The sequence below is a fragment of the Centrocercus urophasianus genome, unplaced genomic scaffold (assembly GCF_019232065.1).
Source record: "Centrocercus urophasianus isolate 14NV4802_14NV808 unplaced genomic scaffold, USGS_Curo_1.0 seq_54, whole genome shotgun sequence".
Classification (NCBI taxonomy): Eukaryota; Metazoa; Chordata; class Aves; order Galliformes; family Phasianidae; genus Centrocercus; species Centrocercus urophasianus.
The window spans coordinates 200,605-225,311 of record NW_024885133.1 but is presented as its reverse complement, the minus strand read 5'-3'; the positions used below and the strand labels follow the sequence as shown (position 1 = coordinate 225,311).

General features: G+C 54.3%; 2 protein-coding genes across 5 annotated transcripts; one reads left to right on the top strand and one right to left on the bottom strand.

The window, feature by feature from the left end:
• The first annotated feature begins 1,149 nt into the window (after nucleotides 1–1,149).
• Nucleotides 1,150–17,965, top strand: SLC25A42 (solute carrier family 25 member 42). 4 transcript variants are annotated; one of them, XM_042835674.1, is made up of 8 exons: nucleotides 1,150–1,184; nucleotides 7,294–7,416; nucleotides 8,812–8,914; nucleotides 11,132–11,157; nucleotides 11,899–12,065; nucleotides 12,688–12,804; nucleotides 13,288–13,439; nucleotides 13,841–17,965. In XM_042835674.1, the coding sequence occupies exons 2-8, from the start codon at nucleotides 7,333–7,335 to the stop codon at nucleotides 14,164–14,166; spliced, it is 975 nt and encodes a 324-aa protein (XP_042691608.1). In that variant the 5' UTR covers nucleotides 1,150–1,184; nucleotides 7,294–7,332; the 3' UTR covers nucleotides 14,167–17,965. The 4 variants fall into 4 exon arrangements, with proteins under 4 accessions (XP_042691608.1, XP_042691606.1, XP_042691607.1 ...); XM_042835672.1 differs by having other exon boundaries at nucleotides 8,803–8,914; XM_042835673.1 differs by lacking the exon at nucleotides 1,150–1,184 and adding an exon at nucleotides 1,609–2,974 and having other exon boundaries at nucleotides 8,803–8,914.
• Nucleotides 17,966–19,899: 1,934 nt separating this feature from the next.
• On the bottom strand, nucleotides 19,900–24,370 carry TMEM161A (transmembrane protein 161A). Its single transcript, XM_042835671.1, is given in 14 exon segments — nucleotides 19,900–20,723; nucleotides 20,825–20,921; nucleotides 20,988–21,162; nucleotides 21,300–21,413; nucleotides 21,549–21,692; nucleotides 21,849–21,909; nucleotides 21,979–22,130; nucleotides 22,374–22,530; nucleotides 22,611–22,708; nucleotides 23,054–23,134; nucleotides 23,208–23,311; nucleotides 23,864–23,998; nucleotides 24,001–24,118; nucleotides 24,120–24,370. Coding segments are annotated over 14 exon segments (1,944 nt in total). The 3' UTR covers nucleotides 19,900–20,466.
• Between the last annotated feature and the right edge of the window lie 337 nt (nucleotides 24,371–24,707).

Below are 24,707 nucleotides of genomic sequence, written 5' to 3'. Positions count from 1 at the left end.
TCACTGTGCTGTGCTGGCTGCTGATAGGACCTTCCTGTGCACTGCTGCTGTATGTGAATGTTTTGTAGTGTGATACTTCTCATAGAAGTGTTGATTCCACGAAACACTTAAAAAAATTGCAAGGGTGGTTGGTTCTTCATAGAGCCACCTTGGAGGTGGGAAAAGAAAGATGGCAGGAATGCCTCAGTGCTGAATTTGTAAGTAAGCCCTGCTGCAGCTCTGCGCTATCAGCAGGCAGCAGAGGCAGGTTCTTCAGAGGCCACGAATGCTAACTAACCCCACGTTTGTGGGAGAGGCCGCCTGGCTCTCCCTTCTCCCTGTTGTGCTAAGTGTGGTGTGTCTGTGTGTTCCCCGCCCCTGTAGCCCTGATATTCTGCTGAAGGGGCCCCACTGCCATGGGGCAGAGCAGGAGGAAGATCTGCAGAGGAGACCCCGAGGTCCTGATTCCCCCTTGTTGGGACTGATGGTGCTGAGCAGCATCTCGGCCAGCCCTGCTCCAGGTGGGGTTCCATAGAAATGGGAAGGCTGGTCTTTGTTTTCCGTCTATTTTAGCCTCAACTGGGGCACTGGGAAGGGACAGATCGGGGTGAAAGGGCTGTGGGGCAAAGCCCTGCGGGGTCATGGCTGCAGGCCGAGTGTGGCATGCTGCCACGGGGGCACGTGGGCGGCGTATGGGCCGTCTATGAGCCGTCTATGAGCTGCTGCACCCGGGGACAGCCGGACGGAGCGCCGCGCGCTGCCCCAGAGGTCGCTACAACCGAGCGTGACACGCGGCGCGCTGCCATGTGCGACACGGGGGCTGCGCACGGTACCCGCCGCGCGGGACGCGGCTCAGGGCCGTCGCACAGCCCGCGGGGTGCCAGCAGCCCTGCGCGGCGTCCTGCGCGCATCGTGCGCGGGATCTGCGCGTTCCATCGCCGCGCAGCGCCTGGCGCACCCCGCCTCTCCCGGGCGCTCCGACGCAGCCCGCCCCCTCCCGCCGCTCATTGGCTGCCGCTCCCGCCCCTCTGCCGCCGCTCGGCCACTCAACGCGCGCGGCACCGCCCGCGCCCCTCGCTCCGGGGCTGCGATTGGTCGCCCTGCACCGAAAGACCCGCCTCCGCAGGCGCTGCGGGGGAGGGGGAGGCCTGGCGGCCGGGAGGCGACGGCGGTGCGGCGGCGCCGAGCGGAGCGGAGCCGAGCCGGTGAGTGCGGGCCGCTGGGTGCGGTGCGGCTCCGGGAGAACGTCAGCGTCGCGTCGGGTCCGAGGGCTCGGCGGGCGCTCACGGAGGCGGGTGACATCGCCGCGGCCTCGCGCGGGGTCAGCGCTCCGTTCGCCCCTCGGCCGCGCTGCGGGGGGGGCCGCGCAAGGACGGCGCAGCTCGGCCCGGTTCGGTGGAGAGCGGCGGGCTGCGGGCCGGCCCTGAACCCTGCGCGTCCCTTTGCTCGGCCGTTGCCGTCTGTCCCCGCCGATTCCGTCCCTGTGCTCTCTGTCCTCGCCCACCTCCGTCACCCGTTCCTCCCCATCCCTTCCCCTGCGCTCCCCGCCGTTCCCTGCCCGCTCGTCCCTCGCCGTCCCCACCCGTCCCCCCGTGCCGCTCCGGTCCCCCCGCTCCTCTCCGTTCCATCCCGCACCTCCGGCTCAAAGCCGCTCTCAATCTCCCGATGCGCGCTTTGATGCAAACTGTGCTCGTTCTGTTTCCTAAGTTGGACGTGAGGACGACGCGAGCGTGCGTTGCTGCGCTGTGCGGACACCCGGGGGACGCGGAGGGCGTTAAACACGGAGGTCTCTTTCCAACTTCTGCTTTTATCTCTCTCCAGCCTGAGCCCAAACTTACAGTGCAGGGCTGGCTTTTCCTCTTTACCTTCCAACGTCCAAATGGAAGAAGTGTCTCGTGTTGTGTTTAAGACACACGGTGAGCTCTGCAAGTGCTCGTGCAGAGTTGCTGAGTGCCGTTCTGTTCTCTCTGCTGCCCTCTCGGTGCCCCTGGCCGGGCGTTCGGAGGGGTCCGGGATGGCTGCTGACTGCCACCTTCCTGCTGGCGGCTCATTGAGCTAATTGCACACACAGGGTTTGGAGCGTGCTGTCACTTGGCTCCGGTCATTGATTGGAGAATGGTTTGTGGACATTGTGCTTTTTCACCATGCTTTTTTTTATGTGCTGTGATGCGTTCGGAGTGTTCTGAAAACGTTCTGGTTTCCAAGTGGCTCCTGTTTGGAAAAGGCTGTGTGTGTTCAGGAGCAGAGAGGTGTTGGTGGGAGCAGGCAGGGGTACCAGCAGGCTGATGCAGGGACACCAACCTCCTCTGGGTGAAATATTGGGATATTTGAGTGTCCCAAACCCCAGGGCTGCATTCTGAGCATCTTCCCGCTCCAGCACAGCCATGGGCTCTCAGCAGTTGGTTTTGTTTCCCTGGTTATTGCATAGGAAGCTGTGAATGTTGTCTCAAAGAGAGCAGCTGTGTATGGGGCTGGGGTCTGTCCAGGCTGTTGCATTTCAGGAGCTTTCCGGCCCCAGCGGCTGCTTCAGTTCCTGGCAGAGGACTTTCAGCCCTTGACAGCACCGTGAGATGAGCCAGGAGCTGCAGCCATTGCTTTTTGTTGACCTGCAGCTGCAGTTTGTGCACTGAGTCAGGCAGTCCCAGCAGAACGTGTGCCAGGGTGTGTTTTGTGCACAGAGGTCACCTGGAATGTAAGATGAGCAGCAGTGCAGCCGTGAGTGTGCTCACTTGGTGGAGCAGATGGGTTCGATACAGGTCAGACAGGTTTCCTCTTAGGAAGAAGCTCAGGAACCAGAAATAACTTTCTGCTGGTGACTTTGCTCCCAACGGTATGAAGCTGCGTTGAGGTTTACGCCGATGCCACTGGTTGCCACTGCAGTGTTCTTTCACCAAGAGTGACACAGAGATATTCCTGCTGTCTTATGAAAGAAGATGACTTCTTGTATGGAAAGCTGAACTGCAACGTGAGCAGCTTGCTCCAGCTGACAACGTAGGTGAGTGTTGGTGATCTTTGCTCTCCAGAGAGGCATCAGATTTGCTCCTCCTCGCTGTGTCTGTGCTGTGGGTGGGTTGGTGCTGCTGGGCTGCAGGACTGCACTGAGCTCTCAGGTGCTCACACTGTGTGCAAGCAGGGCCTGCAGCAGCACTGTGGGAAATGGTCCCCACCTGTGGCTTCTTCTTAGACTTTGAGTTTGTTCTTTTTTTTCGCAGTGGGATTTTAGCAAGGAGATGATAATGATTGGTTGTTTTGTTGAAATGGTTCTGGGCAAAGATCGCTCCTGTTTGACCAGGGGTTGTTCATGTTTCCACCTATCTCTGCTTGAACTGGAAGGCTTTGGCCGTGCTGGGGTCGTCCCTCAGGGCTGTCAGTGCCTGTTTTGCTGTTTTCTGCTTTCTGCCTCTGAAGGAGGAGGTCTGTGACAAACTCAGACTCAGCAGCTCTCTGCCATTCCATCCCCTTCAGGTGCTTTGTTCCCCTTCAGACAAAGTTGTCTTGCAGATACAAACAGTTCTTCAGCTCTTGGCTGTGGAAGGCACAGCTGAGGTGTTCCCAGGAGCAGGCAGGTAACTGAAAACCAACAAAGAGTTTGGATCCTTCTCCTCCATCCATTTATCTGAGTTGTGGCTGGGGGATGGAAGCAGGAGAAGCATTTATTTTGTTCTTTGCAAAGAAGCCCCCCCCCAAAAAACTAAATGATTCCAGGTACCATCATTTAGTGAGTCTTCTAATTAGGTTGTCAGCGGGTCTTCCAAATTGTGCTGACAGCTTCTGTACAGACTTTTAAAGGGAAAACACAACGGGCTGCTCCTAGCTCGTGTTTTGGGATCGGATCTGAAAGCACCCGGAAGATGAATGTGGCTGACAGGAGCTGAGCCTGCAGGGCATCGCTGGGTTTGATTTTTAATGGCTTAATCAAACTGGAAGGCAATGAGGGACCTCGGGGGATCGCCCAGCGGAGCTCATCCCCCTCCTCCTGTGATTTTTCTGAGATGCTTTTGCTCCAAGGGCGAATTTAAGGCGGTGCTGATTGCGGTGCAGCTCTGCCTGTGTCAGCCTCAATTGCTCAGTTTAACAACTGAAGGGAACCTAATGCAGCAGCTTCCCGGGGCACTGCTTCACTCCAGCCTGCCTAGGAAAGCGGGTGAGGGTTTTTGCCGGAGCTCTCTGAGCTTTCTTTTTTTCCCTACTTGAACTCTACGCTTTTATTGGTGATGTGGAGACGTAAATGGTGCAATAAAGGAAAAAAGAAAAAGAAAAAAGAAAAGTCCGGAAGTGGGTAGCTGCTAATTAATGAAGGAAGCTGATGGGTCCAAATGGAGTCGTGTGCGGGTGACTTCACCTGCATGGAACCCAGTGGGGCTTTGATTATGGGGAGCTGGGCGTCCCATAGCGGGGCAGTGGGGGAGCAGTGGGCGCATCCTGGAGAGCAGCTCTGTTGGCAATGGGTGCTGCTGGTGGTGGCTGCTTGCTTTGCTGTATTCCTGCTGGCTGGATGGCATGTGGGAGCAGTTGTGCTTTCTGACAGGTTGGGAGTCTATCAGGAGCATCAGACAAATGTGGATTTTGGTGCTGATGTGTCTCTGGGCCGGGTGCCAGGCTTTGCTGCTTTCTGGCTGCGTTGTGATGTGAAGCTGCAATGTCTGGGGCTGAAGGTGGTGAAGATGCTTTGCTGTAAACAGGGCTGTTCAGGTGTGGCAGAATGGCAGCACTGGGCTGTCGGTGGGGTGGGCAGCGGGATTCCCTCCTGTGCCATTAGTGCCAGCCCCAGCCTTTTTCTGGGCTGGACTGATGTCAAACCAAACTTCTAAATAAGGCTTAATTATGAAATATGGGAATGGATACCAATCTCTGAGCCTTTCCTTTGGCGATGAAGAATCTTCGCCGTGCTCTGGTTGCTGCGCTGGGTGCTGGCCCTGGGCTCTGCTGTAACAGCACTGCGGGTGTTACTCATTAAACCTCTTTAACTTTTGAACTCCTGTTCAGCAGTTCTCCTTTCTGGTGATCCTGCGAGGGGACGGGGCGGCTCTGCTGAGGGGTCCTCTGTGGATCTGCAGTGAGGGTTTGTGTAACAGCCGCAGAAATAACGCAGCAATGTGTTACAAAAAGCAAATCTCAGCTGCAGCCTTGCTTTCTTTCTTCTTGTTCCCCGTGGCTTTGGAAACGTGAGCGATAAATGTGAGAGGGCTGGATGGAGAGTGAGGGCTGAAAGCATGTCCAGCTGCTCTGTATTGAGTTTCTGTGGATTGCTTAATAAAGAGACTGATGCTCATCTGTGTACATGTGTGTGTATGCATGCCAGATAATGACTGCTTCCTGGTGGCTGAGCCCTACAAACTTGGGCTGAAACTGAAAAGCAAAGCTTTATTTTCTGTCTGTGCTGTGTGTCATCACTTGTAACAACACAGAACTTGGTAACTCCCAGAAGTCAGAATCCAACCCACCTCCAAAACAAGGCACTGCTGCGTTGCTTTGCAGGGAGCAAATGGGACTGCAAGGAATAGATGCTGCTTGTGCATTTAAGGCTCCACAAGTGTAGGGCTTGCATATATGTGGACAGGTGCTGTAGGATCAGGGCACGAGGCACTGAAAGTAGAGGGGAAAACAGCTCTGAATAGCATCAAAGACAAGATTGTTGAGCAAACAGAGATCGCCTTCACATGTGTGCATCTTCCAAAATAGATCCAAGCTTAATAATAGCAGTTTAGGATTAGAGGTTTCCTTTCAGTCATCTTTCTCAATCATCCTTCAGAGTCCTGTTTTAAAGCAGTTGCACATTGCATTCCGAAGCTCTTCAGCACGAGTTCTATTTTGGTGGGTTTATTTTTGGTAGAGATCAATCTGATATTGTGACCTACATTTCTCCTGGGGATAATATCAGCCCAGGAGCTCTCCCTGCTCTGCTGAAGGGCGCTGCTTTGCAGTTCCAGCTCCGTCAGACGAGAAGGAGCTAACGGCAGATAGTAATTAGAAACAATCAGCAGGCTGCAGTCGTCAGAACAACTCCATGAGGAACCACCTCCACCATATGGGGATGTCTGTGCACGTGGTCTGATGGGACCAGACCTCCACAACAGAACTTCCCCAGTGCCAACGTTGCTGCTGCTGGGGTCGTGCTTTGGGCTCTCTTTCATTGCAGAGTGGAGTTATTTGAGCAGTTATTTGAGCTCCCCTTTTGGAAGACACCCCCAGGAGCTGTGAGCATGCGGTGTCTGCATGGAGCTCCTGCAAATGGTGTCAGTGTGAAGGACAGCGTGAGTGTGGGCTGCATGCAGCTCCATCACCACAAATTGGTCATGCACCAATACAGCCAAGGCTGAGCCTTCTCTGGCTCTGTGTTAACATCTCTGCTGCAGCCAAGGGGGTTTTGAGAGTGAAGTCTGGCACTAATTTATGAGAGCGATGCAAGGGGAAGAAAAAAAAACCAACAGATCAGCAAGTCTGAAAGGTGCTGACAAGCATTTAATGGCTAGAGGTTGTTAAAAAGGAGGAGAAATAAAAGGTGGCATTTTGCAGTAAGCAAGCTGTTGTGCCTCAGATTTCCCAGGTATGGGATGGGGCAGAGATGAAGCAAACTTGCTGCAGGATGCCGAGGAGCAGCTGGGGAATCCAGGTTTCCCAAGCTCACATTCCTCGAATGGAAGCTGTGGAAAAATGGCTGTTGGAGCAATCTTGTTGCTCAGAGAGCAGATCTTTGTAGCTACACCTCATCTGTGAAGCAGTGCTGAGCTCGGAGGGCCATCTTTCACTGCAGCTGTGCAGGAAGGGAGCCCTGCAGCCAGCAACGTGCTGTGCTCAGCGTGCTGCTGTAATGTCATCCGTGTGGCACTGAGTGTGGGGCACTGGAGCTGTCTGTCCCTTAGAATAACCCCCAGTGCCTTTGGGGATGTACTGCTAGGGATATTTATTTCCATTTTCCAGAACTGGGTTTTAAATTTCTGTACGTCTTTTCTAGTATCTGAGTGATGCAGAGCAATTGAAATGAGTGGCAACCTGAGTGTTTGCTGTAAGCAATGGAAGAGAACAGAACAGGGTCGATTGCTTCACCCTTAGAAATCATGCATTTGGTTTTGGGCCTTGCATCTGAGTTCTTTGGGAGAGAAAAGAATGAATATGGTCAGCAACACAGTTCTAGGTAGCACCAGAGCATTCCCCCTGCCCCATCCCTGTCGTACACACACTTTCATCTCCAAGGATGGACTCCTGGAAGCTTGGGGTTGGAGCTGGCCCTTCCCTTCCCTTCCAGCTATTTTATGACCTGAGTATTTGCTACCATTGATGCTAACGCTTATTTTGTTCTTGTTTTCCATTCAGGAGCCGGAGCCCTTCTGCCCACTTGGAAGTGCAACTGGTATGGGTAATGGTGTGAGAGAAGGTCAAGTGGATTTCAAAGGGCAGGATGTGGAGCCAACTGCATCAGCTCATCTTCCAGCAGAGGTACGAGCCAGAGCTTGGGGGCAGTGTGCCGTGGGGTGAACCAAGAGCTGAGTGATTGCAGGAGGAGCATCTCAGTGGGATTTGGGACATCCAAGCCATGTGATGTGTAACTGCACTTTGAGGATGGCTGAGCAGCTCCAGCCCTTGGGCTGACGGGCAGGCAGGGCTGAGCTCCTCGTTCAGGGTTGTGTCTTATTACATGGGAGCTGGCAGAGCTGGGAGCAGAGCCAGGAAGGCTGCTCTCGGTGCTCTCAGTGCTCCTGCTGCTGTCACGGACTCCCGTTAGGAAAACCAGAGGGGAAGGTGCTGCTGAACCTTGCTCTGCTTTAGCTCAGGGTTTCTGCTCGCGTGGAATGACTTTGCTGGAGGAACGGAGCCAAAACTCGGTCTGAAGTTCTCACAGTGCTGCCTGCGCACGTGGCACCGGATCAGCAGGGATTGATTCCCTTCCATTTTCCCCTCTGCCTGTTTTTGTAGTAAGAAATTAATGTTTTAGCTGGGAAACGTGCTGGTTGGGAGGGGAAAGGCGTTAACTCCTCCACGAAAACACAAAGCATATCAGAAGTTAACATTCTTAAGCCTCGACTTGACTTGTCTCTCAGCCCATAACCTTCACGGTGTTGGATTTCAAGTCATTTACTCGCTTTCTGCCCATGTGTTACGAGAAGATAGCTGCTTTATAAATATGAGCTGTGGCAGGAATGTCAATAACAGAAACACTTCCATTCCATTTATCATAGCAGGAAGCCTGCCGTGTTTTATTCCTGAGATCCTGGGGACAAAGTGGGTTTGTGTGTTGGTGCAAGGGCAAGAGAGCAATGCACCTTTGTGCCTGGTTCAGTCATAAGCAGTGACATGGCCTGTAGAAATCTGAGCAGGGGAAATGCAGCACACGTGAGAGAGAACCTTGGAACTTTGTGTTTTGCAGACCTATCTAATCTTTGCTCATGGTGATTTGGCCAGGAATTTACTGTGCTTGGAATTTACATTTTATTCCCTGCTTTGAAGGGAATGTTCACATTTCCAAAACACCCACACTGATTTTTAGCTGTCTCAAGAGAATCAAAAGCATTCTTATTACGTTAGCAGGTAGGGAACGTTTCTACATTGGGCTGAAAGGGACAGAGAAGTCCTTGCAAACAACCTGACAAAACAATTTAGAGTGATGCAGCATTGAGATTTTGCACTGAAATGTGAGTGTGTGATTGGGTTGCTGTATTGTGGAGCTTATGTTTGCTAATGGGACAGATTGCAGGATAAAGGGGATGCTCACACCTGAGTTTGGTTCATCCACGTCCCTGGGTGGGAGGAAATGCTGTAGCAAAGGTAAAATATTACAACTCCTCTTCAGGATTAACTGTCACACTGAGCAGTGCTTTGTTCCAGGGTATCCAGGAGCAGAAGAAAGTGCTTAACTCCCTGATGTCCGGTGCACTGGCTGGTGCTGTTGCCAAAACTGCAGTAGCTCCACTGGATAGGACAAAAATCATGTTTCAGGGTAAGTCCTGCTGGCTTTTGCAAGCTACTCTGACATTATTGCTACCAGAAACCAAACCAGCTCCAAACGTATCCAGCCAGAATGTCCCCCAACCTGAAAGGAGTGGGTGGGATGTGACAGAGCAGTGACAGTGCCACAAAGCCACAGCACATCGAGTCTGAAAACCTATTGTTTGGTTTTTGGTGGGATTATTGCAGATGTCAGTCAGCTGTTCGTCTGGACGGTCTGGGTCCAGGTCTCGTGGTAGTCAGCAAGAGCTTTGCTGTTTCAGTGCAGTGTGCTGCATGCGCTGCTGGCTGGGGACAGTTGGCTGCAGCTTGTGAGTTCCATGCTATAAGGGACGGCGCAGAGCAGCTGGGCAGTGGAAGAGCTGCATTCGAAGGGATGAGTGATAGCACTTCAGATTTCTGTGCTTCAATTTGGAGAAACAAAGTGAAGGGAAAGGGAGTGAGGTTAGGTAGTAGAAACGGGAGGAGGTGACGGAGCTGCTTGCTGGAGGCCAGGCAGTGCCTGCTCACATGTGCACCATTTTCTAATAAGTTGTGTTTTATTCCAGCTGGATGTGGCTGGAGTTGAGGTTGATTATGAAAAGTGTCTACAGGATGCAGTGAAGCTGGCATACCTAGCTTTGTACTGCAAAATGCTTTTTGGAACTCTCCAACTTAGTGTGTAACCGATGGTGATACGCAGCTAATTGGAATAGAAGCAGCTTGTACATGGAGTGGGGTTTAGGGTCCAGCCCCACCATGGGCTCCTCCCAGATCCCCCATTTAAGCATGAGAGCCTCCAGCTGTGTTCATTGCCCCGATGGGAAGGGCACAGCCAGTTGGTAGAATAAACATTTGGTGAGGCCGAGAGTTTTAAATCCAGTTGACATCCCAGATTAAATGAATTGGGCAGGTTTACTGTAATCCCTGGACGAGATTTAATTTCAAATTGACTTTCATTTGACGTGACTTCCAATCTTGGCGTGGCGGGGATATAGATGAGGGAGGTGAGGCTGCAGGGAGCTCAGCCTGGGCTGCGTCTGTGAGCACTGGGGACGTGCTGTGCTTTCCCAGCAGAATGAGCACTGAGGTTCATCTGAGGTTGGGATGTCAGGATCAGAGGTGAGATGGGAGCTGCCGAATTGGGATGAGTCATCAGCTGTCCGTATAAATCACAATTAACACATCCAGCCCTGCGTGTTGTGCGGGGCCTGTTTGGTTTGGCCCATTAAACTTGCTGCAGAGGATATAACTAAAAGCTGCCCGTTCTGCCCAATTTCTTATCCAATGGGTGTCCTGCTCTCTTGCTGTGCTGGAGGCTTCCACCACGGCCCCGTTCCCTTCCTGTGAGCAGGGAAAGCATCTGGGGGTCATGTAAATGTGGGAAGCTGTCCTTTGATCCGAGGACTGAATTCCCATGGGCGTGGGGAAGAGGTTTCTTTTCCATTGCAGAGTCAGCTTGGAGCGGTTATCGGAGCGGTTTCAGTTATTAAAAAAAAAAGGCAAAAAAAAAAGAAGCTTTGAATTACATAAAGGAGCAACGCAGTGAAAATGTATTTGCATGTGATTGTTTGACACACTTGAGAGGTTACAAGTCTCAAAGGAGTTTGAAAGAAACTGCAACAGAGACTTAATTGGAACCACGTTTCATTAGCGTTGCTGTCCGGGTTTTCGCCTGGGTTTCCTTCCTGCTGCAGGGATGTTACAAAGCAGAGCTGCTGCCTGCCAAATAAAGCTGGCTTCCCCAGGCCTCCCGTGTTACATACTTAAAGAGATGCTGTCAATTTGAATGGATGCAAGAAAAGAAGCAGAGTGTTTGTCTGAGTTTTGTGAGGATGAAACCATCGTAGCGTGGAGCTCCGCTAACAGCGCTGCGCCGGGCGGTGGTTTGGCATTAGGCTGCAACCTGTGTGTGCAAATGTGCTGCTCAAATCCGTGCTTGGCTCCAGCCCCTCTTTAATTGCTGTTGTGATTTGCTTTTTTTAGCCCTTTAAATTAAGAAGTGACAAATGGAGCGATTTTGCAACAGCAGATGGAGAAATGAACTCCTGCTCTGCTGCTGGTGAGCGCTCACCTTGGGGCAGCCTTTGTTGCTTACAGAGAATCACCATTTTTTTGTTTCTTGCATTAATTCTTCTGCTTTTACTCGTATTTCTCAGCTAAAATGCAGCTGTGGTTTCTTTGATCCATCTAAGTGTACTGAGACCTAACGCTCGCTTTTTCCTTCTAGTGTCTTCAAAAAGATTTTCTGCCAAGGTGAGGTGATGTGTCTGTCTCCTGTTCTCCAAAATGTTTGAGTAATGGTAGTAATGTCACCTTTTGTTTGTTTGTGGCTTACCTGGGTTTCGTGAGCAGCACTCGTAGTGAAAGAGCACAGAGGGAAGGATTGGAAATAGTATTGATAGCACCTTGCTGATGTTTTTGCCCCTTGCCAGGCATGCAGGGGACCCGATCCTCATTCTGTAGGTCCTACCTGTGATGTGGCAGGAGATGTGACTGAGCTTTTCCCTTTTCCTCCTGTGGTTGCTCCTTTCCCCCCGGAGCTGTTTCAGGATGCATAGGAAATGTGAATGTGGACGCTGATCCCTCTCGTGGCATGCTGGATGTTCTCCTGCATGTGCATTACAGCTATTCCGTGTGTGCTGTGCTAATATGTATAATCCAAATGCTTCTGTCTTATACTAAGAAGATTAATTTGGGCTGTAAAAAACATCAGTCCAGCTCTGTGCCTTCCCCTCAGAGAGCAAACAAAGATGTAAAGCTCTGTTTTCCCAGCTCCTGCTGTTTTTGCTCTAACGTATGTGAATCAGTCTCCCTAGAGAAGAGGTTTCAGTTGTCTCATTTTGGAGCCAGGCTGTAACAGCTGACACCGGCTCACTGGGGTAGGGGGCAGGGAGGCTTTGGAGGGGTTAAGCTATAGGGCCACCTTTTCCCCTTCTATTGTTTGGACTCCTCTTATCATGATGTCCCGTCTGACCTTTGCTCTGTTGCCTGCAGGAAGCCTACAGGCTGATTTATCACACCTACCTCAACGAGGGCTTCTGGAGCCTCTGGCGGGGGAACTCGGCCACCATGGTGCGCGTGATCCCTTACGCTGCCATTCAGTTCTGTGCACACGAGGAGTACAAGCAGCTCCTGGGGAGCTACTACGGCTTCCAGGGAAAGTAAGATGCAGCGTGGCTTTGATCCTTGCGGAGGAGGATGGGGCGTTTTGTGGGTCGCAGGGAGGGAGCACGATTCTCTGCTTTCTGCAGGCCTGCTGGGCTGAAAGCTCTCGGTGCAGGGTTGTGCCAGCCCCTCCTGCAATGGCTTTGCAGAGCAGTGTGCTGAGAGGGGGCTGAGCGGTGGGCTGGGTCTGTAGTCCTGCACAGAGGTGGACTCTGTTTTCTAGAGGCGTGAGCAAGAAGTGGCCTAGATGTTGAGTTAATGCTTCCCTATGCTGAGAGTGGGCAGACAAAGCAAAGAGCGTTTCTTTGCAGGAGAAGCAACAAGGCCCAGCCTTCTGCTGCTAGCTGAGCCCTTCCTACATGCGTGCAGCCCGAGCCTCTTGCTCTTGGGCACGCAGTGTCTGAGACAGCCCAGGTCAGGCGTGCTGTCCTCAGTGTCCTCTGAGACCTCAGTTTGGAATTGCTGTGGCAAACCACAGCTGCTCCAACCCGTACCCAGCCAGCTCTCTGAAGTACAGACAGGGAAGGGATTCAGTAGCTGGTAGAGTCCTGCTGAAAAGCCACCCCGCATTACCATCTCCAGGTGATCTGTTTGGTTTCTTCTCTCACCTTACTTTAGAGCGCTGACACCCTTTCCTCGATTCATTGCTGGCTCTCTGGCAGGCACAACGGCTGCCATGTTAACCTACCCCTTGGATATGGTCCGTGCTCGAATGGCTGTCACGCCGAAGGAGATGTAAGTGCCTAATGAAAGCAAGTACCACCACCACGAACAAACACAGAGCTTTCTTTTAAGGTCAGATGGTTTTATTCTCATTTTCTGGGTCACTTCTTGCTCGGAGCCTTTGGTGTAATAAACGTTGTTACTGCGTGGGTCTGAGCACTGATGAAATGCCCAGAGCCCTGCTTAGTCCTGGGTCTGGAAGGAGATGGATGCACAAAAACCTTCCCAGAAAAACCTGCTTGCTGGGAGGCCGTCAGGCAAAGTGCCTCGGGGAGACCGAACAGACAGGACAGCATATTGCAGTGGGGCTGGAGGAGAGCTGGGGACTGGCTTCTCCACTTGCAGATAGGTTTCTGAAATCTTTTCTGAGATGTCTGATGAGCTCAGAACCAAATTAATTAATTGTTGATCCTTCAGAAAGCTCTATTGGAAACATTGCCCAGATGTGCAGGCACTAACTAGCGCAGATTTGGTTTTCCTGTGTCTGCATGCTAGGTACAGCAATATTGTTCATGTCTTCATCCGAATATCCCGAGAGGAAGGATTGAAAACACTGTATAGGGGATTTACACCAACCATCCTTGGAGTGATTCCGTATGCCGGGCTTAGCTTTTTCACCTATGAGACACTGAAGAAACTGCATGCAGGTAATGGATCCTTTGGTTTTTTTGGCTTTAGAATGGAATGGTGAAGGTTTGGGGCCAATTTCAGGTGTTTGAATTCCGTGATGCAAGTCCTCTTCCTGGCCTTGAAGCCAGTTGTGAAGTTCTGTGCTCGTGGAAGGTGCCCTGCGCCTCCCTTTCCCCAACCCCAGACTTTGAAGAGGGCGAGCTGCAGGAGAGCAGCATCCATTTCCATCTTTTGCCTTCCTGCAAACCCCGAGTGCAGAGGGGATGTGGTTACTTCCCAAGTCAGCTAACGTCCAAATTGGAAACTAGATCCCGGGAGCCCTGGCCCTCGGTCCTCTCTTTGGCTCTTGGCCCACTTGACCTCAGTCACACGGTTGTGCCAAGCAGCTTTCCACACTCTGCTGCTTTCTCTTTCCCAGATCACAGTGGGAAATCGCAGCCATCCCCTCCGGAGCGGCTTTTGTTCGGTGCCTGTGCAGGTTTGATCGGCCAGTCGGCATCTTACCCCCTGGATGTGGTTCGCAGGCGAATGCAGACGGCGGGGGTGATGGGACACACGTACAGCTCCATCCTTCTCACCATGCAGGAGATTATAAGAGAAGAGGGACTAATCCGTGGTTTGTACAAAGGACTCAGCATGAATTGGGTCAAAGGTCCGATTGCAGTGGGAATAAGCTTCACAACCTTTGACCTGACGCAGATCCTTCTCCGTAAATTACAGCACAGCACTAACGTTGAAAGGTAGTAGCTTAATCCCCACAGCCCTCGCTGGAGAAAAGTACGACACGTGTAGAAAGAGCAATGCTAGCGTTCCCTCGCTCTGCACGTGCTCTCCCGCAGCTGAGAGCTTACCTTTCTTGTTTGTTTGTTCCTTCTGTGCTGTTGTTTGGTTTTCTTTTTTTAATGAGCCTCCGCATCGTTTTGAAACCTCAACCTGCAACTAACCCTCCCCTAAACGAAATCCTTTCCGCCGCTCCGCAGAACGGCGTCCTCTCCAGGAGCTGCCTCATCCTCCTGCTTTGCCCTTTGATGCTGGGAGTGGAGCCTCTCAAACAAACAACAGTGCTGCTGCGCTCCACGTCTGCTCTGTGGGCAGATGGAGCGGGGATGAGAGAGAGAGAGGGGACTCGGTGCTGTTGGAATGAACTCCTGAATGTGGGAAGTCAGCACGGTCCTGGGAGGCGGTTCTTACTGTGCACTGCTGGAGGCAGTCTGCCAAGTGCAATATTCCAGTTAATCTGTCAGGAATTCCACGTTCCTCTGACCTGTGAGCGCCGAGTTCTGTAAAACAGGACGCAGCAGGATTTCACAGGTCCGGGTCACTTCTTTTCTTCTGGAAGCTGTGTGTGAGCTCTGGCTGGAAGAGCTGCCCGTTTGCAGATGTTGTTTTTCCTTTCTGGGTTGAGTTGCATGAAATCTCCCTCGCGTGCAGCGTTCCCCTGAGATTACCAAAGACTGTAGGCAGCAGGGGAGGAAAGTTCTGAGCAGTTTTGTAAATCAGATTCTCATGTTTGCTGTCAGTGTCATTGATGGGGGCTGTGCCTGGGATCACAGACTGGATTGGATCAAACTGCAGCAGTGCTTTCAGGCCGTCAGAAGCCTTCCGTTGTCGTCACGGTCTTAAAGGCAGCTGTTCTCCAAGGGATTTGGCTGTAGTGCCCTAGGCAAGAAGAGAAACTGTTACATACTTAAATTTTCAGCAGTTATGTCCTTCAGTATTACTGTTGCTGCTTTATGCACGTTGCAGGAACAAAGTCTCAGAGATGCACACGTGATGCAGGCTGAGCTGCTCCCAAAGGCTGGTTTTGTCTGGTGGCCCTGCTTCCCAACAGCCGCTGTCCTTTGGTGCCTGCTGTGTTCTTAATGCACACCTTACCCCACTTGCTTTCAGTCCTTGAGTTCCTCTGGACCGTGTCCTCAGGAGAACGGGCTCCTCAGGACTTATGTCTAGTGCCAATCATTTCCAGTTGCAATTTGAAAATGAATGATAGAGTACCTTTCATTGTTTCTATTTCAAGTCAGGCTTCGGAGAAATGGAGATCTGAGGGTGGCTTTGTCTTATGTTCTGTTCCTGTATTAAATTTGGAGTGCAAGAGGTCACAGCGAGCTTTAGAGTTCTCTGGGAATCCCATTCCACAAGCCAAGATGAAAAATCCCTTCCCAGCTGATACTACCCATGTAGAGGGGAGATAACATATAAAAGAAAAAATAAGGCATAATCTAAAGGCTGTCCTTCTCTGGTGTATATATTTTAGTCACTGTAGTTTGACCCTCGTGTCACAGCTTTATTAATGGGAATGGAGGTAATTGCACAACTGGTAGAAATAGCTTTTTCCTTTCTTTTGTCTTTGCACTTGTTCTTCGGAGCATAACTCGCTTCTAATGCCAAATATTTCCCTAGGAACTGAGCACTTGTGCTTCCATTTGGTGGACGTGGCGGGCAGCCTCCTGCAGTTTAGTGTGTGTTGGTGCCAGAAGACGGGGATCGATCTGACTGTAATGCTTGTGGATGGGCAGGGTGTGAACCTCAGAGATTTCTGCCTCTGAGCCCACCAGCAATGATTTCCGTTGTGAAACTTGACTGCAGTCACCATCTCACCTTGTAACTAAATGTTAGGTGTCGCCGTAAGAGTCGTTAGAGATGATAGCCATGAGTTCTCTGTCTTTTTACTCCCTTGCTAATGGAAGAAGATCAGCCGTTTTCTTCACTGGGTGAAACGTTCAGTCCTTTGCAAGAGCTCTGATTTCTTTTCTCCAATGGAGAAGCCAATTACTTCTGCTCTTGCTTCGGTCTCGCTTGGCCTGGTGAGGAGGTGCTGGGGCACCTCAGCAGGAGCGAGGCGCAGACCAGCAATGAAGAGTGTAAGCAGTGGCTGTTGTGGGTGTGTGCTTGCATATCCCGCCATATAGACAACCTGCACTGAGTTCTGCTCAGCTTGGAGGCTGCTGGTTCAGAGCGCAGTCCTTTGCACAGGTGACTTCTGTAGTGACAGCAGAGGATGCTGAGCTGTGCCTTCTGAGCTCGGGCAGGCTCCTGTACTCTGCACTGTGGTAGGTGGTTGGGGCAGACGCTGCAGTTCTTGTCTCGTGAGGCAGGGCATCTCCTGCCGTGCTGGGTGTGCAGCTGGAGTGTTGGTGAATGGAAATCCTATGGAGGGGGGTGTTTGTGGCACCTCACAGCCTGGCTGGTGCCTGAGGGCTGAGCTGAGGATGGAGACCTGAAGCACAGCCTGGCTTGGAAGTGCTGAGCTGAGGGAAGCTGTTCCTTCATTAGCAGCTACACCTGATTTTAATTCAGTGAGCTGTCAGCCAAACACATTTCTCCAAGTTCTGCAGACTGAGAGCTTATTCAGAGAGAGATCTGAGTTCAGTCTGTAATTGTTTTGGTGCTTTTATTTCTTGGGCGAGAGAATAACTGTGTCACTGCTGTGGGCTGTTTTGAATAGCTCTTTCTTTTTCCTTGGTTTGAATGTACGAGAGGAGAAACGGAGTGTTCTCTTCCCTTCTCTTAATCTTTGCGTGAATTGCGATACGTTCCAGGTCTCTGTGCTGCCCGGAATGAATGCCTGAGGAGCTCTGGGCACACATTGGGAAGGGGAGGTGCCAGCCAAGAGCCATTCCTTCAGCTCTGAGAGAGAAAAGCCTAACAGGAATATCCTCCGGTTCTTCTTTTCTTTAAAACTAATTTACTACCCCACGTTCAATTCCTTGCTTTAATTTTCAAGCCATGAATCTTACTTCTCTCGAATGCATTACTGCCAAACGTTCACCCGTGCTTTTATTATTTTTTTTCCTCGTCTTTTCTTCCTGCTTCTGCACCTTTAGTTCTGCACTTGCACTTCGAGAAAATCAGGTCCAGTGAAATGCATCTAAAGTGACAAAACTGGAGCTTTGGTAGGGATCCCCAAAACAGTCCTGCTCATGGGCAAGGAGAGTTCTGCACGGGGCAGGAAGGGAAAGGCGTGAGGTAAAGGGGCAGAAGGTTTGGGGAAGGTTCTTGGGTTCCTTGCCCAGCCTCACGCCTTTCCTTGGCTCATTGCAAGGCGCTGCTGCTCACCAGCTCCTCTTTGGGCACCTCCACGCAGTGCTGTGCTCTGTGCAAGCAGTGTGGGGAGAGGTGATGCTGCAGGCAAGGATAGCAGGGGCATAAAGTCACTGAAAGGCACAGGATGAGCATTATCCAGCCCTTTTCTCCTGGGCTGGTGCAGAGGAGGAGGTCTGGAGCTGTGCTGCACGACAGCCTTTGCTATGGCAGGGCTGGTGCTTCCCACTGCTCTGCACGCCGTGTGATGGATGCAGGGTGTCCCAGCACTGCTTGCTGCCTGTGTGGTCTATGCATATATTAACACAAACACTGTTAACTGCCTTTTGTCCAGACGTGTCCTCACCATCAGTGTGTGTGCGTGCGTCAACTTCTGACTGCTTTTCTTGGATCTGGAATTCTATTTTATTGCAGTGAAGACACTTTGGTATATAATGTTTATATATTTTAAGATTTGTGCCAAGAGAGGATGTATATTTAATAAAAAATGTAATTGACTTTGCAGGCTGTGAAGGGCCCTTTCTGTTGCACTTTGCGCATTGTCACAAGAGAGAAGCGTGGCACGTTGGGTGGATTTACTGATGGACTGAATGTGGTGATGTCAGGGCTGGGGCTGCACGTCCTCCTCGTGCTTCTGCCACATCTCTGTGCCCGCAGCTCCCACCTGAACGCCACAGAAGATGGGGAAGAGCAGCTCAGCAACTGCTTCAAAGCATCGTGGCTCTTCTCCCAGCGGTGCCCATCCCCAGCGCTGCAGAGTGGGATGGGGATGGGTGTGCAGTGGCAGCAGGTGGCACTGTCGGCTTAGCCATGGCCCGGTGGCTTCCCCCAAGTTGGGGTCCCCCCGCTCTGCTCAGTCCTGCTCAGCTCTTGGGGTTTTCGGTGCTTTCAGTTGCCTTTCAGGCCTCGTGTGGCTGTAGGGTGGTGGTGCTTTGCTGTCTCTGCTCCTTTCTGGGCAGTGGGGGTGGATCCAGCCCTGTATAGCAGTCCTCTGCACTCCCTGCTTCATCCCCAGGGAAACTGGGCACCACGGGCTGCAAAATGTGCACCAATCCTTGCAGGAAGCCCGAGGCAGAGCTGAACAACAGCCCTCACATCCACCTTCCCTGCAGCCGCTGCTTCAATCCTGCAAGTGAAGGTTGGCATCTCCTCCTCTGCTTAATCGGGGTTTGGGGTTTGCTTCCCCATCCATGTTTGTGCTGCTGAGCACAGAACGAACTGGGGGTCAGCAATGCTCAGTAAGGGTGGCAACGGGATCCCACTTGGGGTGGGAGCGAGGGGATCCCAGGTGAGATGGGAGCAGGGTTTGCTGCTTTCCTCCCTGCCCTGGGGCACAAAGGAGGACCTCCAGGAACTCGTTGGCAGCTGGAGGTAGGTGTGCACCATGGCAATAGGGGCGATGTAAGGCCAACGCCAGGTCACAGCAGGGCATCCTGGTGCCAGCAGAGCCTCTGCAGCACAAAGCTGCTCGGTCCCAGCTGCTCCTCTCTGCTGAGAGCCCTTTGTGGAGCAGAGCCCAGTCTGTACCGTCACCCAAATAAAGCAAAGATACAAGGAGGGAAATAATTCTAGGGAGAGAAAGATGGGGGGCTCTCTCATTTTATTTGATGTGGCCCAGTTTCATTGCTGGTGGATCTGTCTCCTGCTCTTGGCGAGTCTATCAGTCATTGTCCCTGCCTGAGAGGGTCACGTCTGGGCAGATCTCTGGGGAGGAACTGTCTGCATGTCTGACTGCAGCACAACCCCAGGCCTTAGCAACCCTCCTCCTGCTGCCAGCCTTCCCTGAGCTCAGCCTCCGGCTGCTTCCTGCACATGCTTCAGGAAAATTAGATAAATGAGCCATCAAGGCAGTTGGGCTGGCTCTTAATGGGACAAGCCTCTTTGCATCCTGGCCCTAGGGGAATCTCCCTCCTTGCACCTTTCCCTGCTCCTTGGTGACAGTGCTGCTGGAGCTCAATTTCTCTTTGCCTTCTGCTCATCCAGGGTGTTGTTCTGGGCTCAGGTTTTCCCATCCCTTTGCAAGAGGGGAATTTCCCCTTTATTTTTCTGCTGTTTGGATACTGCTGGAGGAAGGCTGTCTGGATTAGCCCTGTAAACACAGGGCAGAGAGCTGCTTTCTCATCTCGGCCCTTAGCAAGAGGGAATTAAGACCATTACAAGGCTATCAAATAGGATCAGAGCCCCTCTCCTTTCTCTGAGCAGCCCAGACCTGCTAATCCTTTTACATGCAGCTGGACCAGCACCCACCGTGCTGCTGCCTCCAGGAGCCCATTGGAGCTGCAGGAGGGCTGTGTACCCCACAGCCCCTAACCCCGCTGGGATGAGCAGAGCCATGTTGGCCTGGTTGTGTTCCCAGGACAAGCCTTGACCCCTTGCTGCCAGAGCACTTCCAAGAGGGGCTTCGGGGCAGCAAAACACAAAGCAGCAGCACTGGGATGATCAAACGAGCTCTGGGTTATTTATTTCTAAAACAGCCAACAGCCAAAGCTGCTGGGCCAAAGGATTTCACACCAAGCAGAGGGGACCACCCCAAGAGCTCTGACCTCGCTGGGAGGAGCAGAGACCCTATAAAGACACACACACTCAGCCAGGGGAGGCAAACTACACACAGCAAACCCCAAAGTCTGTTCCAGGAAATGAGGCCGCTGCCCCAAACCCACCGCACTGTGACAGTCCCTGCTGGGATCCCTGCTGGCAGCAGAGCTTTGGGCAACGGTTTGGAGCCGGCAGCAGCAAACCCCACTGTGGGAACCTGGCTCTAATGTCACTGCATGGGGCCGGAGCAATGGGGACAGGCACAGCGGTGATGGGTGGCAGAAGGGGAAGAGGCAATGCACTGCTGCACCCCCATGCATAAAACCCATCCTGCCAAGAGCCGGCTGCAGGAGCGTCCCCATGTCCCAAAGGCACATGGAAGCAGGGAAACCAACCGAGGTGGGAGTGAGGTGACGAAGACAAACACCCCACAGGCATGGGACACAGCACGGCTCCCAGCTCCCCCAGTCAGGACACGGCCAGGTGCTGGTGGAAGTAGAGGCCGAAGAGGCTGGTGACGACCTGGCACGCGGCCACCCACCAGGTGAGGAAGGCAAAGAGTCCACGGAAGAAGAGCGGGGTGAGGATGCCGCCCAGCACGCCCGTGATCTGCTCCACTGCCGCACGCACGTCCTCTCCATCCTCACCACCAGGATGCGAAGCTGTCACGGCCACCGCCATGGGGACGGAAGGGGACTCCGGGTACAGCCCCCACGAGTGGTGCCCTGTGGGGCAGAGGGGCTGGTAGCCAGAGGCGGGGGGGGGGGGGGGTCAGTCCCCATGTCCCCAGCCCTGAGCCCTGCAGCTGAGCCCGGCGGTGACTCACCCAACGTCTTGAGCAGCAGCGCGCAGTGCAGGGTGAGGATGATGGGCCCCAGGTACTGCAGGCTGACCACGGGCACGTAGCAGTAAATCCTCGTGATCTGCGCACAGACGGCCATCAGCGGTGTGGCTGACAGCCAACCCTCAGCCCGGCCCCCCGCACGCACCTTGCGCTGGATTTCCATGGCGGCGATGCGTCCCGCTTCCTTCCGCATCTGCTGCACCCAGCGCTCGGCCAGGCACAGGTAAGCCTGCAGGTGGGGACGGGTGGCCGCCAGGCGCAGCCCACACAGCCCCACCACGGCCCAGAGCCGCGCCGTGTTGTAGGCTGAGTCCGACAGGCTGCGTGGGGGGGAGAGGACGGGGTTGCCGGGGGGGTCCCACGCTCCGGAATCTCCCAGGGAAGGAATGGGGACGAGGTGCGCCTGTGCCTCAGTTTCCCCTCAGAGGAAGGCCGTTGCCCCCCGTGCTCCACTCACATCTGCACCGTCTGTTTGCCCATGGGCGCGTGCAGCAGGAAGTCCCGTGAGATGGGCCTGATCCACATCACCACCACCAGTACCGGAGCCAGGAAACTCACATGGAGCAGAACCCTGCGGCGCAGACATCAGGCACAGCCGCGTCCCCGCCTCCTCCCTCTCCCGGCCCCCCTCACTCTCTGCCACCACAGCAGAACCGGGGGTGTCCCGGCTCCTATGCCCCCTCCCCACACCGCAGTGTCACCCAACTGGGCCAGAGGTCTGTCGGCTGCCATCCGGAGGGCGTCGAGATGCGTCTGGGCCAGGCGCAGCCCCGGGAAGGTCAGGCAGGCACCGAGGAAGGAGCAGAGGGCCACCAGCCCCAGCTTGAAGGCCAGCTTGGCGAGGGGCAGCCTGCAGAAAAACAAGGGAAGGCGGGGAAACGGCTTGACCCCAATCCCACAGAGCTGTGGGGGACCCTCTGTCCTTTGGGTCACAGAGGGACAAAGCACCGTTTTCAAAGCAATCTCCAAAAATAAACCGCCATTTCCCATCCTGAAATCAACTCACGTCCAATCCCACCCCCGCGGCTTCAGGATGCTCTCCAGGTTGCTGCTGACACTGTCCAGCCCTGTGGGCAGCACACAGCCATCAGTGGATGCCCAGAGCCGCCCACCTCACCCCGGCTCCCCGCACCCACCGGGCTCCAGGCCGAACTCCAGATAGTCCTCGCGGACCACCAGGACCACCATGGCCAGGAGGACGAAGAAGAAGGCGAAGGTGAGGCAGACGGAGCGCTCGCCGCCCTCCTCTGAGCGGAAGTAATGGCGCATCACCATGAAGAAGACCTTTCTGAAGGCAGGGGGGGCTGTCAAGGAAATGGGGGGCTGCAGGGACAACCCCCACACCAGTGGGACCCCCACACCATCCACGCCGTTAGGCCCATAGGGAAGGCTCTTGCTGGGCACAGCTCAGCAGCAAAGCTTTGTAAGTCCATCAGTTTTCATCTTCTACCCCAAATGGCGTTTCATTGAAAAAAAAATAATAATAATAAAGGAAAAGGAGCAAAAAAAGCAGCAGCAGGCACAAGGATACACGGAGAAGAAGACGGTGAGCAGGCACCAGAGCACCCCGAGGTTCATCTCCCTCTGTGGCTCCACCACGCAGCTGTAGCCCTCGGTGAAGACGTACACAGCAGTGGCGTAGACGGCAAAGTCCATGAACCATTGGTACTCCAGGAAATAGCGCAGCACTGCGGGCCGTGAGGAGATGTCACCACTGTGGGTCACCAAATGGGGCTGGGTGCAGGGGGAGAAGGGCGCTGGGAGGTACCGAGAGCATCCACGGTGGTGATGGGGGAGGTGTCCAGGTGCAGGTCGATGTCACGGGGCACTGAGAGCGGCTTGTCATCTGTCACACCATTCATCCTCCTGCAAGGGATGGGCTTGGGGAACTGGGCACGGAGCTGGAGTGCGCCTCGCGTCCCCCAGCGTTGCGCATCCCTGTCTGGGAGCTCCTCATCATAAAATCAGGAAGGTTGGAAAAGGTCTCTACGATCGCCAAGTCCCACCTGACCCATCCGCATCGCTCCCTCCCATCGCTCTGCCTTGTAGGGATGCACGGGGTTGTTGTGACCCAAGTGCAGAACTGGCACTCAGCCTTCTTGAACTTCAGCCCGTTGACAGCAGGGACCCCTGGTACCCTCAGACAGCTCAAGGGGAACCCAACACTGGGGATCACTCCCACCACCCCCACTGGGTGTCTGCAGTCCTGACCTGTCCCGCTTGGTCTTGGGGCGCTGCTTCCCTGCCAAGGCACGGAGCTCCTCTTCTGATGGGTGCTTGTAGCGGTGCAGGCTGCACAGCAGCAGGAGTCAGCAGGGCCGGGTTTACCCCAAACCCTGTGGATGAAGGGCCGGGGGGGGCATACCTGCCATTGCAGAGCAGCCAGCGAGCGAAAGAGCAGTGTGGAGCCAACTTCTGCATGATGCTCGCTGCCAGCAGGCTCACCACCACCTGCACCCCCATCACCGCCTGCACGGGGATGGTTCAGGGTTTGCATTGCCACAACCCTGCCTGGAGCCCCTCTGTGCCAGGGGAGCCCCCAGCAGGAAAGGGGCTGTGGGACAACCCAGGCATGCGTACAGCCCTGGGCATGCACCAGTCACTTTAGAGCACACTGGGCATGCAATCCCCCAGATGCAGCCCCCCAGGGCAGCCCACCTCTGGCCGTGCACCCCTCGAGCACGGACTCCCCTCGACCCAGCTTGGATGTGCAACCCCTGCTTGTGCACTCCCCGGGACAGCCTTGGCCACGCACCCTGAGCATGCACCCACCATGCAACACCTCCGGCCGTGCACCCTCCCGGCACAGGCTCTGCTATGCACCCCGGAGCACGAACCCAGCAACACCCCTAGGCACTCACCCACACCGGAGCACCCTGAGCATGCAACCTCCTAAACGTAACCCCCTCGGGACAGCCCGTTCACACACCTTTGAACATACCCTCCCCTTCATGCACCTCCCCCGGACAGCCATGCAACTCCCCCCCCCCCCAGGCCTTGCACCCCCCACCCCGCTCTCACCATGCTGGGGTCAGCGCAAAGGCGGCCACAGGAAGCCCACCCTCCACCCCTTCTCCCAGCTGGCCAATCCGACGCCGTCCTCGTGACGATTGGCAGCTCTTTGACCAATGGAAAGGCAGCGTCGCGGGGGGGGGGGGGCGGGCCCTCTGCTGGCGGTCTGTTCCGCGGGCGCTGCCTGCTGGGAGCTGTGGTTCCGTGCCTTGTTTGCGTTCCGTGCGTGCAGCCCTGCGGAGCGTGTGCGTGTGTGTGCATCGTGCGTGTGCCCTGTGTGCTGTACGTGTGCACGAAGGGAGGCTTTGCAATGCCCGCGCAGCCCCGCGGTTGTTGTGCTCGGAGTGCAGAGGTGCGCACAGCTCTGAAAGCTGCGGCTCCTTCTGCACGAGTTTCCCGTTTGATGCATTTGATGCATTTGACCCCCTTGCTGCCCTGTGACACCGGAGGGGACAAAGTGGGCAATGCCAGGGCAGCGCTGTCTGACGGCAGGGGAAGGGTCTGTGCAGCGTGCATCGCTCTGTGTGCTGCAAACCGTACCGTGCATCGCTGCGCGCGTTGCAAACAGCATCGTGCGTTGCTCCTGGCACTCCGGGGTGACACGGGCCCAGCACGGTGCTCGAGAGCACTTCACGCTGACCCCTCTGACCTCGCTATGGGCACCAGTTCACCCCAACGGGGGGGGTCCCTGGCGCTGCCGGTGCCCCCGGGCCGGGCTGGGGCGATGCCCAGGGGTAGCCATGGATATCGATCTTCCGGGCGACGGGACGCGTTCCCGCTAGATGTCGCTTCCGCCCGTGCCCCGAGCGTCTCCCGTGGGTTGGGGTACCCGGCCCGGGGCGGAGGGCAGCAG